At 35.6% G+C, this 17,691-nt stretch overlaps 1 protein-coding gene across 4 annotated transcripts in view; it reads right to left on the bottom strand.

Annotated features, from left to right (window-relative positions):
- Positions 1-17,691, bottom strand: part of LOC113057865 (ecto-NOX disulfide-thiol exchanger 2-like) — a 194,728-nt gene that overhangs the window by 64,093 nt on the left and 112,944 nt on the right. For all 4 annotated transcript variants that reach the window (XM_026225420.1, XM_026225417.1, XM_026225418.1 and 1 more), the window contains one exon: positions 825-956. In XM_026225420.1, coding sequence (XP_026081205.1) covers positions 825-956 — 132 coding nt within the window. The remainder of the gene's footprint in view (positions 1-824; positions 957-17,691) is intronic.

Genomic DNA, 17,691 nt, shown 5'->3' with positions numbered 1-17,691 from the left:
TGTGACTTTAAATAAGATGAAGGAGGTGATTTACCAAACTCCACAGAGAATGGACTCTAAAACCTGAGAAGAAAAAAGACACATGCCCGTATAAACCGCACCGGGTGTCTTCACTGATACATATAGCCCATCATTTTGAATGATATTGGAGAAAGAACAAAAATTAGATGTTTGCTGCCTGCTGGATGACCCTCTAGTGTTTTCATTTCAGCGTAATGAAAATCCATCCGTCTTGCAGTTGCATTTCTTTCTAATCTCTTTGGAATTAAATCGACGCTTCAATGGCATTTTGGATCGCTCACCTTTAACGCTCACTAATAAACGATGCAGTGCAAATAAGAAATGAGCTCTGAAATGTGTGCAGTGGATGTGTAGGTTTAAGTGACTCATGCGCACCAGCTCCATCCAGCTGGCATTACACAGCCTCGGCTCCCAGCGTCACACAGCCATTCCTTCACATTGTGCTGCCGACTAACCAATGAGATGAAAAAGCCCTGAGACTAATTGGCCACTCTGACGGCACTGTGGGAATTTGTTTGAAGTTTCACACTGGTACTTTCACACTCTTGCTGACTCAGTCGAGCGCTCTGCTTCTGGCCCACAGGATGCATCAGCCTCAGTCTCTGGCTAATACTGCAGACCAGCAAACATACAGAGATCTTTTGCAGTGCGGCCCATACTGCAGCTTATTTGATCCCAAAACAGGTCATTTAGACAGAACCGGAACATAATACAACCAGCCTACAGTTCTCTCTTCACAAGATGATTATGGGGTGAGTACATCTGAAATCTGAAGTATGGTAAGGTGATAACTAGTAGCTTACCTGACATGATGGGTTGTCCAGTCATGCTCATGGGGGCCATCCCGAGGTTGTTCATGGCAGTCGCCCAAGCATTAGGGTCTGACATGGGCATGGCTAAAGAGTTGGAGTCCATGGCAATGTTTCTGAGCCCCTCTGAAAGAGAGAGAAAAACATAATCGGTGTTTATATTTAAAAGTGTTAGCATCTGTATGGAATTTGAGTGACCGGAGATCTCAGGGAAGAATTTATTACTCGATAAACCCATTTAGTCCACATTTATGAGCAATTTTTTTTTTAATGTAAAGGGGTCGAAGATCAAAAGTTTGGGGACAGTGAAATATTTTGATGTTTTGAAAAAAAAAAAATCTTATGCTCACCAAGGCTGAGCTAAAAAAAAACAACAACAAAAAACAAAATACCTTTTTATTTTGCATTATTTCATTTTAAAGGAACATTTGAATACATGTTAAAATGTACTTTATTTCTGTGATGTGCAGTTGTATTATCGGTATATCATTCTAATATGATGATTTACTGCTCTGATTATTATCAATGTTGAAAGGAGTTGTGCTGGTACATTTTTTTATGCAGGATTCCCTGATGAATAGAAAATACAATACCAGAATTTATTTGAATGAGAAATCTATTGTAACAATGTCAAAGTCTTTACTGTCACTTTGAATTAACATGTTCTTGCTGAATAAAAGCATTAATTTGTTTCTGACCCCAAAAAGCAAATTCATAGTTACATTTATTGATTTACTTTTATTGACAGGTTTTAAAAGACTGAGCTGAGGACTGAAACATACTGAAATGTTTGAATTGAGAGAAGAAGATGTCTTCATTAGCTTAACACATAAAACGTGTTTTATTATGACAAATTGGGAACTTCTTCTGAGAACTAAATTCTATACTAATTAACCATCACTTCAGAGAAAACAGACGGCCGTTTTTAAGGCATAACTACTGCCAGACGTCTGATACTTCAGTATCGCCCACCGAAAGAATGAACACTATAAACAGAGAAACAGAGTTCAGAAAGTTCCCATATCTGAGGTGTGACCTCTGGGTTTACAGTGTGTGTGTGTGTGAGAGAGAGAGAGCATATGCTTCCTGTGCGGAGTGGGCGGCAGTCCACAGAGGAGATCATTTCCACTGACTACTGAGAAAATGTCAACGTGTTTTGTGGTTGGTCAGAGTTAATGAAAAACAGCAGTGATAATTAGTTTTCAGGTTTTCCAAAGGGATATCAAAGGAGGTTTTGGTCAAAACACCTAAAAAAAGCACATTTATTTACAACAGAAAAACAAATATGACCTTCCCGACATGTGACTTCATGCTTCATTTAATTATTTGATGATAAATCACCCCTCAAGGGTTTACGGGATCTTTAAACATTTAAATAGCATCATGTCACGTCTGAATTAGCATGATTATACGTCAACAACTCTGATTCTGCTCTCAGCTGTTCACGTAGTCGCTCTCTGAAATGATTCGTCTCTATGGCAACACTCATAGTGCCAACATGGATCCATGTGCGGCTTTGTTGTAGATAATTAATTTATATTTATTCACCTCTAAACTTCTTTGAAAAACACTGAAAAATAAAGTGAACCAGGTAACACTGGCTATAATAAAGTGACTTTTCAAACTGAAATATGAAGAAGGAACCAGAATGATGTACAGAACTACAAACCCGATTCCCAAAAAGTTGGTACACTGTACAAATTGTGAGTAAACAAGGAATGGAATAATTTACAAATCTCATAAACTTATATTTTATTCACAACAAGATTGGGTATAGAGCCTCTCAGAGTGGCAGTGTCTCTCAGAAGTCAAGATGGGCAGAGGATCACCAATTCCCCCAATGCTGTGGCGAAAAATAGTGGAGCAATATCAGAAAGGAGTTTCTCAGAGAAAATTGCAAAGAGTTTGAAGTTATCATCATCTACAGTTCATAATATCATCCAAAGAATGGGACAACAATCTTATTCCTACACTTGAGCAACATGTCTCCTCAGTCCCCGGATGTTTGCAGACTGTTATAAAAAGAAGAGGTGATGCCACACAGTGGTAAACATGGCCTTGTCTCTACTTTTTTTAAATGTGTTGATGCCATGAAATTTAAAATCGAAACATTTTTTCTCAGTTTAAACATTTGATTTGTCATTATGTTGTATTATGAATAAAATACTGAAATTTGAAACTCCATCATCATTGCATTCTGTTTTTATTCACAATTTGTACATTGCTTGAAATGGACGTAGACATGGACCATCGTTAACATTTGGAAACTCAAAATCACTCATGACATCAGAGTGAATTCAAAGTCATATTTCACCAATACCATCCTGGTTTTGGATTTAGCAGATAGCAGAAATCACGCTCTGATGCTTCAGGAAGTGTGTGTGGTTGATCTTCTGGAGATTCACATGTCCTAGATGTCTTCTTTTCAGCAATCTTCCTCTCAGTCATCCAAAACAGACTGCAGAGGTCCTGGGTATTAAGTGAAAGCATCTGTATCAGCGTCAGTGATGTGAGCGGATTGGAGCGACTGGCAATTTCCCACCACACTGAGAGCTGTCTGTAATCACGTCATTCCAAATCCTAGCCGGATTTTCCATTTTACGCTCCTCAATCACTTCTCACTCATTGGTTACAGAAACTTTACTCCAAAACTAAATACTTCTTTTTAAAAAAAAATGTTTTTTTAAAGAACTTTCTTATACGTGCCTCAACACTGTATTTATCTAATCAAAAATACATTATAAACAATAACATTTTGAAATATTATTTCAATAAAAATTAATTAACAGCTGCTCATTTTCTTTTCAGAATCCTTGATAAATAATAAACGAATATTTACCTGAAATAAAATCTTTTGTAACATTGTAAGTGTCTAGACTCTAGACTGTCACTTTTGACCAATCTAATGCATCCATGCTAAGAATAAAAATAAATAAATACATAAATAAATAAATAAATAAAAATTCCTAATGACACCAAAAACTTTTGATGTATATATACATTTATATAAGTCAGTTTTAATCATTACAATTCCTTATCTCTTTCATTCTGATGGCAAACAGTCCATTAACGGCTTATAAAACATGGTCGAGTTCGTAGCACTCACACACTCAGATCAGGCTAGAAGATCATTACAAAAGCCTTATCTGGTGTAAACACACAGCCATCAAAGCATCACAACTGTGTAAGTGTTTAAGATTGCTTTGGATAAATAATGAAAGCACATACTTCACTTTCTGATGAAAAGAAGCAAGTCTTGTATACAAGCTGAAGATATGAGGTTTGTTTGTTCAAGAACTAGAACTCATTAAAAGCTCTTTCACTCGCAAGCGAAAAAATGTAAAGATTACTCAATAACGGCACAGGATGTTTGTTGGACCAATCGCCGCCTCTGCCAAACCTGAAGAGGCCATTTGTCTAGCCAGAATGAAACTGATGACGGCGCACAAACAAAGAGTAAAAAAAGAGTAAAATGACCTGAACAAACTCATGACTTAAAAGTTTTAACATGGTATATATATAATATGGGGATGATTGATTAACTGACCTATCTGTAAGCACAACCCTCCTTAATTACTGTTGCAACCTCGGACAAACAAAAAGAGTTGCAAACTGTCTCCCAATTAAAACTGGTCCCTATATCTTTATAAATAAATTTTGGACACAGACGGACCACCATTCAAGTGGTACTTAAATATGCCATGGCAGGATATATAAAAGATTTTAAAATAAGTATTGTGGGTATAAATTTGGAAGCGAGGGTTTACAGATCACAAGCAAGCAGGAGAAGCCTCACGTTACATTCGTTACAATCACAGATAACAACATCCCAGATCAACACTGTTCATGTATCACAGACAGTGTGTTTTAGACCTACACTGTACAAGACATGAGAACAGTCTGCTATTTAGGTTTGTATGGACTTACTAACTTAAACATTAGCTAGTTTTAGCCAGAGATAGCTTACTAAAGCACAAGATGACATTGAACGTTCTGCTTGAGGCCCTCCACAAATAAATCAATGTGTGGGAAACGCTGGTATGACAACCAGAAAATCACAGTTTTTGTATTCATTGGGTTTGGGGGTAAATGCTTTGATTAGATTAGATTGGATTCAACTTTATTGTCATTGCACATGTAAGGTACAAGGCAACAAAATGCAGCTAGCATCAAACCAGAAGTGCAATAAGCAGTAAGTACAGGATATACAGTGGCTACAATATGTTAAAAATGTGTAGGTGGGTGTTGGGGGTTTGGGATGGGGCTCAGTGGGCAGAATTCAATAAGGAGACAGCTGTAGGAAAAATGTTGCTCCATTCTGTTTGGGTTTAGGAAATAGAATAAAAATAATTCCATTGCCTATCCTCTCAGGATACCGGGAATCAGTGTTACAAGTACCCCAGGCACATCGTTTTTTCCATTTTCTAATCATAAACCCCATAAAAATGATGCTGAGTTTCTGATTTTCCTATGCTTCTCTATGGTGCTGAAACCAACAAATGTCAGAGTTCCATTCCCCATGCAACTGATACTTTACTGCCATTGGTTCATCTATGTTCGAGGGGAGGGGCTTACTGACAGGTCAATTGCCCAACAATGACACTGACTCGTTCATCTAGAATTGCATTTATTTATTTATTTTTTATTTGGCTAGCTCTTTAGAATATTTGTAAAAAATTTAGTTCATAGTACATGTCAAAATTCTAAGCCAAAATGCAAACAGGGTTATTACAGGTAAATAAAACTTAATCCATTAAAAAAAACAAAAACAAAAAAAAACTGAAACACAATAAAATCAAATATAAAAATCCTAAACTTATTTGATTTCAGCTAGGTTCTACTTCTCATTTTCATTACTAACACTGAATTTACTAAAAACTATATGAACATTTTTAAAAACAACAAAGATTAATAAAAATTACAAAAACAACAAAAATAACAAAACTTAAATTACATTGAATATTTTCAATAATTAAAATCTAAATTAAAAAATAAAAATATAATAATATCTCATTGATATGAAAATAACATTGTTGGACTTCAGTTCGACTGAGATACAATTATAGTTTTTGTTAATATTTTGAATTAGATGTTAGTTATTGAAAATACTGAATATAATTTTAGTTCTAAGTACTTTATTACTGTCGATATCCACAGGGTATACCCTCACTGTAGTAGAATTTACTTCCCTCGGGACAGTTTCATCTCTTTAGGTTTAAATGTCCTTTGGGTCACCTTTCTTAAACTCCAGAGAGAGAGCAATTAGAAAAAAAAAGGCTGTTTGAAAGTCACAGAGGATGGATGGGGAAAGGGTCCCCACAGGCATGATTTTCTCTTTCTGTCTCACACACACACACACACACACACACACACCTTTGCCACTGTGTAGTGACAAAACTTCCTCAATAAAGCTGTCCATGCTTCACTGGCCAAATCTCCCTCAGAAGGCCAAGAAAATCTCAGAGAAATGTATTTTACGATCTACAGGGTCTTAACAGCTAGACGGACAATTATTTGCTTTTCAGCAACGGGGACAACTTTAGCAGGAAGTTAAAGGATCATGAAGAGTTGCATGGAAGATTCACGAACTTGGGATATGTTTTAGAATGACATGAGGGTGAGCAAATGATGACTGAATTTTACATTTTTATGTGAACTACCCTTTTAAGTTGTCATTGTGAAAATCAATCAACACACAAAACCCACATGGAATATTAAAATGAGAAGAAACTCTAACTCTAACTGCATGCTATTAATCATTAGTTAAGCATTAGGAAACAGTTAATTCATCATTTATAAATCATTAATAGACATTTATAAGCAGTTTATAAATACAGATATAAATGTTTTATACCTGATTTAAAAGCATATCTATAATGTATTTAATAATTGTTTTTTCATATTTTATTAATGATCAATTTATCATTTCTAAATTAAGTATATCATTATTTAAACACCAGTTATTAAGGAGTTGTCAGTGGTTCATAAGATCACTTAGAAATTGTAAGTAAATGATTAATAAACTATTTAAATGTGCATTCATACATCTTTTTATTCAGACATATAGTAATAGTTACTTATAGTGTTAATAAATGGTTTATTAACATGCATTTCTACTGTAATTCAGGGTTAATTCAGGTTGTTATAAAACATATGTAGTTGTTAGTTAACTATTTTTGTGAGCTCATCTAAAGTGAGGACTATCTATGCCTTGTAAAGCTTTCACAAATGAGATTTAAAGGCTGTTAATATTTCTATGTTCTGTATCACTGTGTTGTGTTTGTTTCTGTTTTTTGTTTAGAAGATAACTGAGCCTTTATAAATATCCTTTATAAATGCTTTACAAGGCATAACTAGTCCTCACTTTAGATTAGCTCACATAATAGCTCACATAGTTAACTGACCACTACTAAATGCTTTATAACTACCTGAATTTACTACATTTCTTGTGATCTTATGAATCACTGGCAACTCCTAAATAACTGGTGTGTAAATAATGCTATACTTCATTGAGAAATGATAAATTGATCATGAATAAAGTATGAAATTACACATTATAGATCTGCTTTTAAATCAATAATAAAGCATTTGTATTTATAAACTGATTATTACTGTCTATTAATGCTTTATAAATTATGAATTATCTTTTTACTAATGCTTAATTAATGATTAATAGTGTGCAGTTATTATAAAGTGTTACCGATTATTTTAATAGCATACCTGTGCATATTTATTCATCCTGTGAAAGTGAACATTTGTGCAATGTATCATTACAAAACATTGACTGTCTAAACGGCTCTTAATCTGACATTAATCATGATATTTTGATTTGTTCTACACTGCATAATTTATCCCGAAGCAATTGCTAAACTGTCAAGTATTGTGTTGATCAAACACAATAAGATAAGTGTGTTCTAAAATACAACGTTGCATCTTTCTCATTTGAAAGCCACGTGTAGATTACTGTCTCACTTCATAATCAAGACTGAATCCTCTCTGGAGATATTTCTCCAGCCGGAGACGGCAGACATGTATTTGAACGAACTCTTTAGGGAAGCACCACGATTGCAAACCTCATATGTAAAACCATCACGATTTCAATCAGCCTTTTGGATCACCTTGAAAACACAAGTTAAGCCAGCTAACAACAAAAGATCGTTGCTTTAAACTCAAGTGTCAAACGCCAAGCAGAAAACACCTCCAACTGATCCCACGGGTCACTCTTACAGGGTTCAGGTCGTGTAGGTCCGAGACAGCCAGTCCTTGAAACACTAGATATCAGGAGTTCCAGCTTTACACATCAAACGTGTTGAGAGCCCTCCTGCTGAGACACTACGAAAGGCTATCAAGCGATAATCGTAATCATTTCACAAAACAAACACTTCAATGAGAGTGCTCATGCGTCTCCAGGGCTGTATTGAGTGCAGTCTTCATTCATACATCTATGGACTGCCCATGTCTTAATGAATGAGTAATTACACTTTCAACACTTTCGATTTTCCTATTGAACGCAAATGAAACGTCTGAGGTTTTCATTTGATTAAAGTGATTTGTAGTACAGCACTTGTGTTGTGTTTATCTGTAAATCACTATCGACTTGCTGATCAGTTAATCTGTTAAGAGTCCAGTTTAGTTGAAACACACAAAATATAGAATATAGATCATGTTTATCACTCAATGTGTTCAAAAGTTTGGTGCCAGAAAGATAAAGAATCCTGAAAAAAATGGTTTCTATAAAAATATTAAGCAGCACAACTTCAACTCTGATAATAACAGAAAAAATTTAACTTTCTTGAACATTACAATGGTTTCTGAAGATCATGTGACACTGAAGACTGGAGAAATGATGTTGAAAATTCAGCTGCGCATCACAGAAATAAATTACAGTTACTTTAAATTGTAATATTACTGCAGTATTGTGTTTGTGATTAAAATAAATGCTGTTAAGCATAAGAAATTATAGAGAAAATCTATTAATCTTTACAGGTAAATTAATCCTAGGAATAATTCTAACAAACAGACAGCATATAATGAACAAATAATAAAGTAGTAAAATAATGTTTTATTGAAAATGTGTCCTTAATTTTGTTATTTGTCACTATTATTATGCAGTAACAATTTTATCAAATCTAAAAAGCACTCAAGGACATACTATTCTGTTAATAAAGTCGTGGATAAAAGTGTTGCAGGCGCACTGCTGCATGTCAAACCCAACCACAAACCCTTCAGCCTTGACTATATTCACAAAACAGCACTGCCTCTAAAACAGTTACAGCATCTAAAACATACATACTGACGCTTGAGTCACCAGCTGTCTCAAGTTAGTAAATCAGATATAATTGAATTCACGTTCACAATTCTAGGCCTTGAATGGAGTTTAAGAGCAAAACAGCAATGAGAGAAACATCACACAGTGAGGATGCTTTTGTTCCCCTCTGAGTATCGTTTTACAGCAGCAAAAGTGAGTCTGTTAAGTTGAAACAGACATTGTTGGCTCTTGGCTCGCTTTCTCTGGCTCCTGTGCAAGCGGCTTTGGGCGCAGCTCACTGTTTCGGCCTTTAAAAGAGACGGGGAAGTGGATTCAGATTAACTCCTGTCGTGGGTCAAACACCCCGGACCCGTTCCAGCCAGACGCTCGCAAACATTACAGCAACAAGGTCTTTCTAACAATGCGACTAGTGCTGTGATCTCACGTACGTGTCTGTTTACAGAAATTATTTATTTCTCTGTATTTCTTCTGGCTGGATTTAGGGAATCATTAGTTTGGGGTTCCAGCTCAGTGGCGGTGACATTTCCCTCGCCGCTCCACATTCATTCCCCAAATGCACGATTGAGGATGTGCACTATTTGAGCCATTTGAGAAGGAAACGAGGTCTGAACGCACTGCTGGAGCAGCACCTCTGAGCTTTAAGACCTGAGGAGTTTAATAGACAGCAGCCATCAAAGGAGACTCATGATTACCGAACATTTCACCTCGCTCTCGAGACATGCACTCAGGCGTGCAGACCCCAGTACAACATCTACACGCTCGACTGATGAGAACGCTATTATTCATGCCTGGAAAAGCATGCCATGAGATATGGAAGCCTTAAGAAGACATGCATTGTCATGTGATCTCAACAAAACAAAAGCAGTTTTCTTTTGGTCTGGAGGTAACAAAAGCTATGTCTGTTCTATACTTGTTTTCAGACACTTCAGCTGTAGAAGAGACTACAGTGACTCATTTGGTCAAATGTATTGTCAGCCAACATATAGATGATGGGATATAAATGGACATAAATGTATGCTTGACAGATGCAGACTAAATATTGAGCAGCTGACCAGAGAAACAGTGAGTAACAGGTTCAGAAACTTAAGTCAAGAAAACAAGAAAGAAATATAAACACACAATTCAATTATGGCCACCAAAGCTGCATTTACTTGGTCAAAAACACTTTAAAACAGAAATATTGTGTAATATTATACCTATTAATTGAACTGTTTATATTGTAAAATGTTGGTTATTTCTGTGATGCTCCGCTGTAGAGTCACATGATCTTCAGAAATCATGAATAATATGATGATTTACTGCTCAAGTACAACATTTCTGATTTTCAATGTTGAAAAGAGAAAAGACAGCATTTATTTGAAACCGAAATCATTTTTAATATTAAAAATGTCTTTACTGTAAATTTTGATAAATTTAATGAGTCCTTAATGAGTACCAAAATAAAACAAACATGCATTTTTATTAATATCATTTGAATTATTTTGAAATAAACTATTATTTTTTCAAGTCACAGGGGATGAGCTAAACAAAAAATAATACAATGAAAAAATAACAATTAAATGTTCTAAATTAAAAAAAAAATTCTTCCATATTTTACATTTGTATGTTTTCAGTTTCCATCATTCCTTATAAAGGCAAATTAATCCCAAAGTGATCAGGAGTTACGCTGATTTTGGCCAAAACCTCACTCTGTCTTGGGCGTTTCCAAAATTTAGCGGTGCACTAAATAAGCTCAAATGACTACAGTAAGATAATTTCTGTATTAATAAAAAGTCCTACAGTTCGCTAATGAATTACATTGTATTAATTGGAAGATTATTATTACTGCATGTATATGATTAAAAAACTTTAATAATTATTATTACATTTATTGCAGAAGCACTTTAATTGATATTGCTGTTTTAACTGCTTTGCACATTAATTCATAACACTAGTGAACAAACTTGATGAACTCATGCACACACTGACGTGTATTACATTAATATCCACGCCGTGCTGCTCTGAACCGCAGGGATCCTGAGAGACTGTGATGTGCCTGAGCAAACCCCAGTCTGACACTGTGAGAATGACACTTCAGCTAATGCTCAAACACAAGGGTCAGCCATCACCATAAGCTGCTCTGAATCTCATATCAGCAGCTCAAACACCGCGCTCTCAGGTCCAGTCACTGATTCCTATTGTGCATCGTTCATACTGTAAGAACGCAGACTCAGTAAATGCATATATATTTAGTTGACTAGTGCTATGTGCTGTATTAACAAAAACATAAATGGCATTAATTAAAACTCTAACACTGGCAAGCTACATAACATCGCGTTCATAATCGAATGTGATTAATTTAATGAGCACGATATAGCGTAGCTTGTCAGTGATCAGAGCATCATTACTGTCTAGAGTGCGTGGAATGGTGCGCTGTGATTGGTTGAGCGGAAATATTGCATTCTACAAAAAAATGGAGACTGGAATTGTCACGGTTTGGGGAAAGAAAAGGGAGAAAACATGACCTAATAACTCTGCGAATATCGCATTTTGAGTAAAATGAAAAATGGACTTTCCAATATTAACCAGATACAATACTGATTTTGATGGAAACTCAAAAATGTTTATCACATTTTGGAACCAAACTCTGCACATATACATATATATATAGGGTTCATACAAATGAAATTTCAGGACTTTTCATCAGGACTAAAATCAGAGAACCCACTTATCAAACAAAATGGCACAAATGAAGAGTCACACAAATCAAAACAATCCAGTTGTATTTTGAAATGTTTTAACTAATCAAGGGCCGTAACTATTATTATTTTGGTAATCAATTAATCTACTGATTATTTTGACAATTGAGTAATCTGATATTTTTTAGTAATACAAATAGACCGAAGTGAAAAAGCTTTAGTATGACTATTTATATATTAACTAACGATAAGGCAATAATAACGGTTTCAAATAAAGTATCGAAGCCAAGTTATTACATGGTTTTATTGAACAACCCTGATAAAATAGGCCTACATATCCATGTAATTTAAATATTTGCCCACCTGCAAACTCAGAGCGAACTTTTATTTTGAAATCGCGATGTACAACAAATAGCGTACTTAGAAATATGTTGATGAATTCTCCTGGCATAGGTTTATAAATGATTTACCTCACAAATCTAGTGAGATAACATGCACTGTTCTCCCAGAAGATTGTTAACAGGAAGAGTTTGTGTCCTGAGCGGCTGAGATGGAGATGCACCACAAAACATGACTTTATTTGCATTCCCAAATGAAACCCAAATGAACAGCTAGAGCTGAAACAACGAATCGATTTAATCGATTAAAATCGATTATTAGAATAGTTGTCAACTAATTTAGTAATCGATTCGTCGCTAAATAAATTTTATTTGCCATAAGCGGCTCATTTCGTGCATATTTCAAATCTGCGGTGACCAAAGTGTGGCAGTAATGAGCCACCGGAGGTTTTACTCAGCCAGTACAGCAGGTGAAGTAGCGAATAGCCAATAGCTGGCCTCGTTTTATGTCACGTGCTTCCCGAACAGCGTCTCTGCAGCATTCAGCGGGAAGTGGGAGTACTTTACTTTGAGCCTTCAAAATGAAGAGTAACCTGTAAACTCTGCACTACTGAACTGTTTAAGGGGCCGTTCACATATCGTGTCTTTTGCGTGCTCAAGTTCGTTATTTCCTATGTAGGCGCGCAGTATGCACTCTCATAATGGAAGCGACGCGGTCGCGACACGAACGCGGTGCGATGCGCCCGTTTTTCCAGGCGCGTCCACACCGCATCCATTTATCCTTTGCTGAAATTTCCGGGTCTTCATGGAGAGGGCACGTCATGGAGAGAGCACGTCATGGTTGCTTAGCAAAGGCAGACGCCTCAGGGGCGCTTCTGCCCGAGCGCTTTGGAAAGAAGGAGAAAGCGGCGCGACTAGCGTTTTTAGGTGCGATATGTGAACGGCCCCTAAGAATTTTATTTGTGCAGATTCTCCAGTACAAGGGTTGTTTGCAAATGTTTAGTCGTAAAAGCTGATAACATTGCTTTTTAACAGTTAACATTTAAAGCTTTACAAACATGTTATGTGATCAGTTTGTCGTTTACCAGTTCATAATTCAGACTTGCAGCCTAATTATGACTGAATGAGAGAGGTAAATGTTTGAGTATATTTAAAATGCACTTCTTTTCTAAGTATTCACTGCTCTTTTTCACACAGCAGGTTTTTTGTGTGTGTCCCAATTTTTTTTTCTGGAAAACCTTCTGATGGATTTTACTTTAAATTGTGAGTTCCATTCAGGTTTCATGCCATTGGCACTTTTTTTTCGAAGGATTGTTTACAATTTCACAGCATAAGCTATAAAGCTTTTTCCCAGTAAATAATAAAATACAACGCACTGCAATTTTAGTCTGTTTTATCCTTATACTTCGTGAAAATATGTTCTCAAAGATTCCTTAAGCTTTGTTTGGGATGTTAAACTACTTTAGGAGCTCTAAGGACTGCCATGGTGAAAACAATATTTGAAATCTCCTTGTGAATTTTGCTAGAGTATGGGTCAGTGTTTTGATTGCAGAAGAGTTCGACAAAGGATTACTAACATAATAAAACAACTCCAGGTATATTTTTGATGAGGATATGACAATGCAAAATGGTTAAAATCTCTTAAAAATCTATGCTGAATGATAAAGACCCTTTATTAATAATTTACTTGGGGAAAAAATGGAAAAAACTAAAATATAAGTACATAAACCGATTAATCGTAAAAATAATCGACAGATTAATCGATTATCAAAATAAAAGTTAGTTGCAGCCCTATGAACAGCACATGCAATTTAAGACCGAACAATATAATGCAAGCACTATCCAAAGTTTTACCACAGACACTTTTCACCTCAAGGAGTAATATTGCAAGATCTCAGGCGCTGATTAAAGCCAGGAAAAATGGCTCTGTATTTATTTGCGGTAAAATATTGGGTCACACTTTATTTTAGGGTCCAATTCTCACTATTAACTAACCACTATTACTTTTGCCTTAATTAACTCCTTATTTGCTTGTTATAAATAGTTTATAAGGTAGTTGTTCAGTTTAGGGTATTGGGTAGGATTATGAATGTCATGCATTATATGTACTTTATAAGCATTAATAAACAGCCAATATGTTAATAATAGACATGCTAATAAGCAACTAGTTATTAGTGTGAATTGGACCCTATACTAAATTGTTACCAAATATTGTTTTATATAGAATTAAAAAAAAAAAAAACTTATTTCATATATACCGCCCTTTAAAAATTCAAGTACTTTTCAAGTACCTTCTCGAAAATATGGCTGTTTTCAAGGGTTTTCCAGGACTTAAGTTTCAAAAAGTCAAACTCAAGTACTTCAAGCACCTTGTACGAGCCCTGTATATATAAAACCTTAAAACCACATTTAAAGCCATATAAATGGTTCAACAGTGGGTCTGGCTCTGCATGACTGGACAGCGGTTAAAATCTCAAGATCTGTCGGAGAACAGAATGATTGCTTGATTTATAATGACTTCAAATACTTCTGCATTATGTGATTACAGGCACAGCAGAGCTCATGGCCATCTTTGAAGTAATAGTCCATGCTGTCTAAAGACCAAATCTGTGTGAGATTGAAGCTCGTTTGACTAAATGAACAGTGTGTGGTTTCCTTTAACTGATCGGTGTTTGATCTGGAATTGTTACGGACAGAAACAACCTCTTTACTCGTACCGATGTCTGCATACAGGGTTCAAAAAGAGATACGTTTTTCAACCTGAACGGCGTTCTACGACAAGACCTAATTAAAAAGTGACTTTAATTTCTTTGTGAAGTTTGTAAAAAAGAGCCATTTATTGACTCAACATTAAAAGTGACGAGTCAGGATGTGTTCAGATATACATGTTAAGAGTTAGACATTGTGTTACAGCAGTGAAATGGAAAGGCTACACTGAGAAAAAGAAGAAGCAGCAATTCTAATGGTAAAAGACCTATGCTATTGTAAAAACCTATTTTTTGGATAATGGCAAGCTCCCTTACTCTATATAGTGAAAAACTGAACTGGACAGTAATTTTTAAGGTAAAATACTGGCAAAATATACAGTTTTTGGAAGTGGAAAAAGAACAAGTCGTACAATGAAAAAATGTTTTTACAGCTCATATTTTAAAAGTGTTTTATTGAAATAACTGTTTCGTCTTGATTATTCCCATCAGTCGTAGCAGCCAGTGGACTTCAACCAGCATTAAGGTTTTTGTTTTTTAAAGATGCAAACGTTTCACAGAATGGTCTCGTTTGAGATGCGTGTCGTATGTGTGTTTATCCATGCATTATTTAACAACAAATATATGACTGCGTATTTGTGAAAGACTATTAGTGCCACACTTCACTCTTGACTCGCTCAGTTAAAGCTGAGAGAAATCAATCTGATTTAATAATGCAACACAAAATCCAATCCATGTACTTTCTTCTCTGAGGTGAATGTATCCGCTGTGTTTGTAAAAAGTTTTTGGGGGATTTATAGACTAGGGATTTCATGTCCACGTTTTATTTATATCGATTTCTCCAAACTGTCTATACATATATACAGTTTTTCCCTCCAGCTTGCCCAGGGGATGTGCCTTTGTGACTGTTCAGAGATGTCTGACATATTCACACAGAGAAGGGCCATTGCCCTGAAATGAAACACCATTTCCAACCCATTTTACTTTTGTAATGGGAATGCATTTCAGAGTAAACCAGAATACTCAATGGAAAGGCTAGGGAAGTTGGTTGGAGCATCGAAGAATGCATGAAAATCTCTGAATCTGAATGCACCAGACACATCCTCTATTTATCCTTTATCTGTCTACATTCAAAACCAATAACATATGTCACAGACACATGAATGCAGATCCTAAATGGGTTCATCTGTGGAGAGGAAAAACACGTTTCTTTTCTTTTTCTGTGCTGAATCAGAACTGGCAGATGAGGATGTTAATGCTTAGTTAATGAACAAATGATTGGGGCGGGTAATGAGTTAAGAGTTTACTGACACACTGTCATGCTGTTTGCTTACTCACCAGAGGTGCTTCTCTTTCTGCAGTCTTTCCCCTATTAACTTTAATTAATCACAACAACTTAATTAACAGAGCTTATGGAAATGGAGGGCCTCCATGGAGAAACCTGAATTCTCAAATGCATTGCTTGCACTGAAACCAGATGCTGGTGATGATGATGATGCTTGGTCATTTTGTAGAAAGTAGGTATATGGTATATGATATAACTAGTTATATCAATTAAGAGTGACAATTCATTATGTAAGAAACTTTTTTTTTTCTCTTTTATGTCCTAATAGTTTGAATAGCTTGTAAAGTCACTGGTATGTGGCAAGTTCAATACACAAGACAAGGAACAAACAGTATGAAAATATCTTGCATTTAAAGCTATATATCTCAATACGTGGTGAAAAACATATTGTTTTAGATCACACATTATTTCAGTCCCTTTATTCTTCAGTATTATTTAAATTTGCAATTAAATTGAATAAAAAAATAAAATTGAGTATTCAGAAATGAACTGCTTTGAATGATTGATTGCTCATGCAAATGCACAGAGAAAACTATAATAAACAATAATGATATTATTGCTTGTAACGAGTGCAATTTGTGCACTGAAAATGCCTTAGAAAGTTTCATATCTGGCCAAAACCTTCCATAATGTATTTCCAAGAAATAAACTGTCAGTAATTTTAAGGTTTAAGACTCCAGAAAAGTACTGCTGTCAAGCGTATTGAACGAACCCCTCTAAAGAGTGAATAGACTCATAGAAACCCTAAGAAATGAGAGAATTAATAAGATGTTTGATCCTGCTGGCAGCTCAAACTGTTTAGCACTAGAGGGCACAGACTGCCTCCATGTCAGCCAACTGGGTTTCAGTTTCTTTGTTCTGCGCTTGACGGATTACCACAGAAATATATACCAGACGGCAACAAATTGCTGCATTTTAGTGGAGCAAGTGCTGATGATCAGCATTTTTTTTTTATTTGTATCATGCATTTTACTGTTTGCACACTTTTTGTGTGAAACTGACTATAAAAGGTGTGCTGTTTCAACAAGCTCAAGCCAAATACTGCACGCAGAAGAATCTCTGAACTAACAGATTTTTAATTGTCTCTAACGTAGGAAGTATTTGCTTACAATGTTTGCATATGATTTAAATGCCTTTGCTCTGTACACAAAGATATTCTCAAATGAAACCTCAATTAGTTTAAATGTTAAAGTCTGTGCAGTGAAACTCATAACTGGCACGGTGCAACTTCATATGTACTAAAATACAGATTCAATAACAAAATCTTATTCACATTCTCTGAAAAAGTCCTTAAAGTAAAGGGCCATGAAATATAGAAGAGACAGACAGGGAGAATGATGAGAGAAATAATAGAAAGCAGCAGCCAGAATATATACTTTAATGTATTCCATATGCAGGAGATTTAAAGAAACAAATCCTTTCATTACGGGTCTGGTTTGCTTCAAGGAAGTTTGTCTTTGCTAGTCAATGTCAAAAATCTGTTCTGGCGCAGTGGTTCACACACTCACCCTTCAACAAATATACTG

Source organism: Carassius auratus, chromosome 39 (genome assembly GCF_003368295.1).
Source record: "Carassius auratus strain Wakin chromosome 39, ASM336829v1, whole genome shotgun sequence".
NCBI lineage: Eukaryota > Metazoa > Chordata > Actinopteri > Cypriniformes > Cyprinidae > Carassius > Carassius auratus.
The sequence above is the reverse complement of the archived record's forward strand: the minus strand, read 5'-3'. Positions and strand labels throughout refer to the sequence as shown.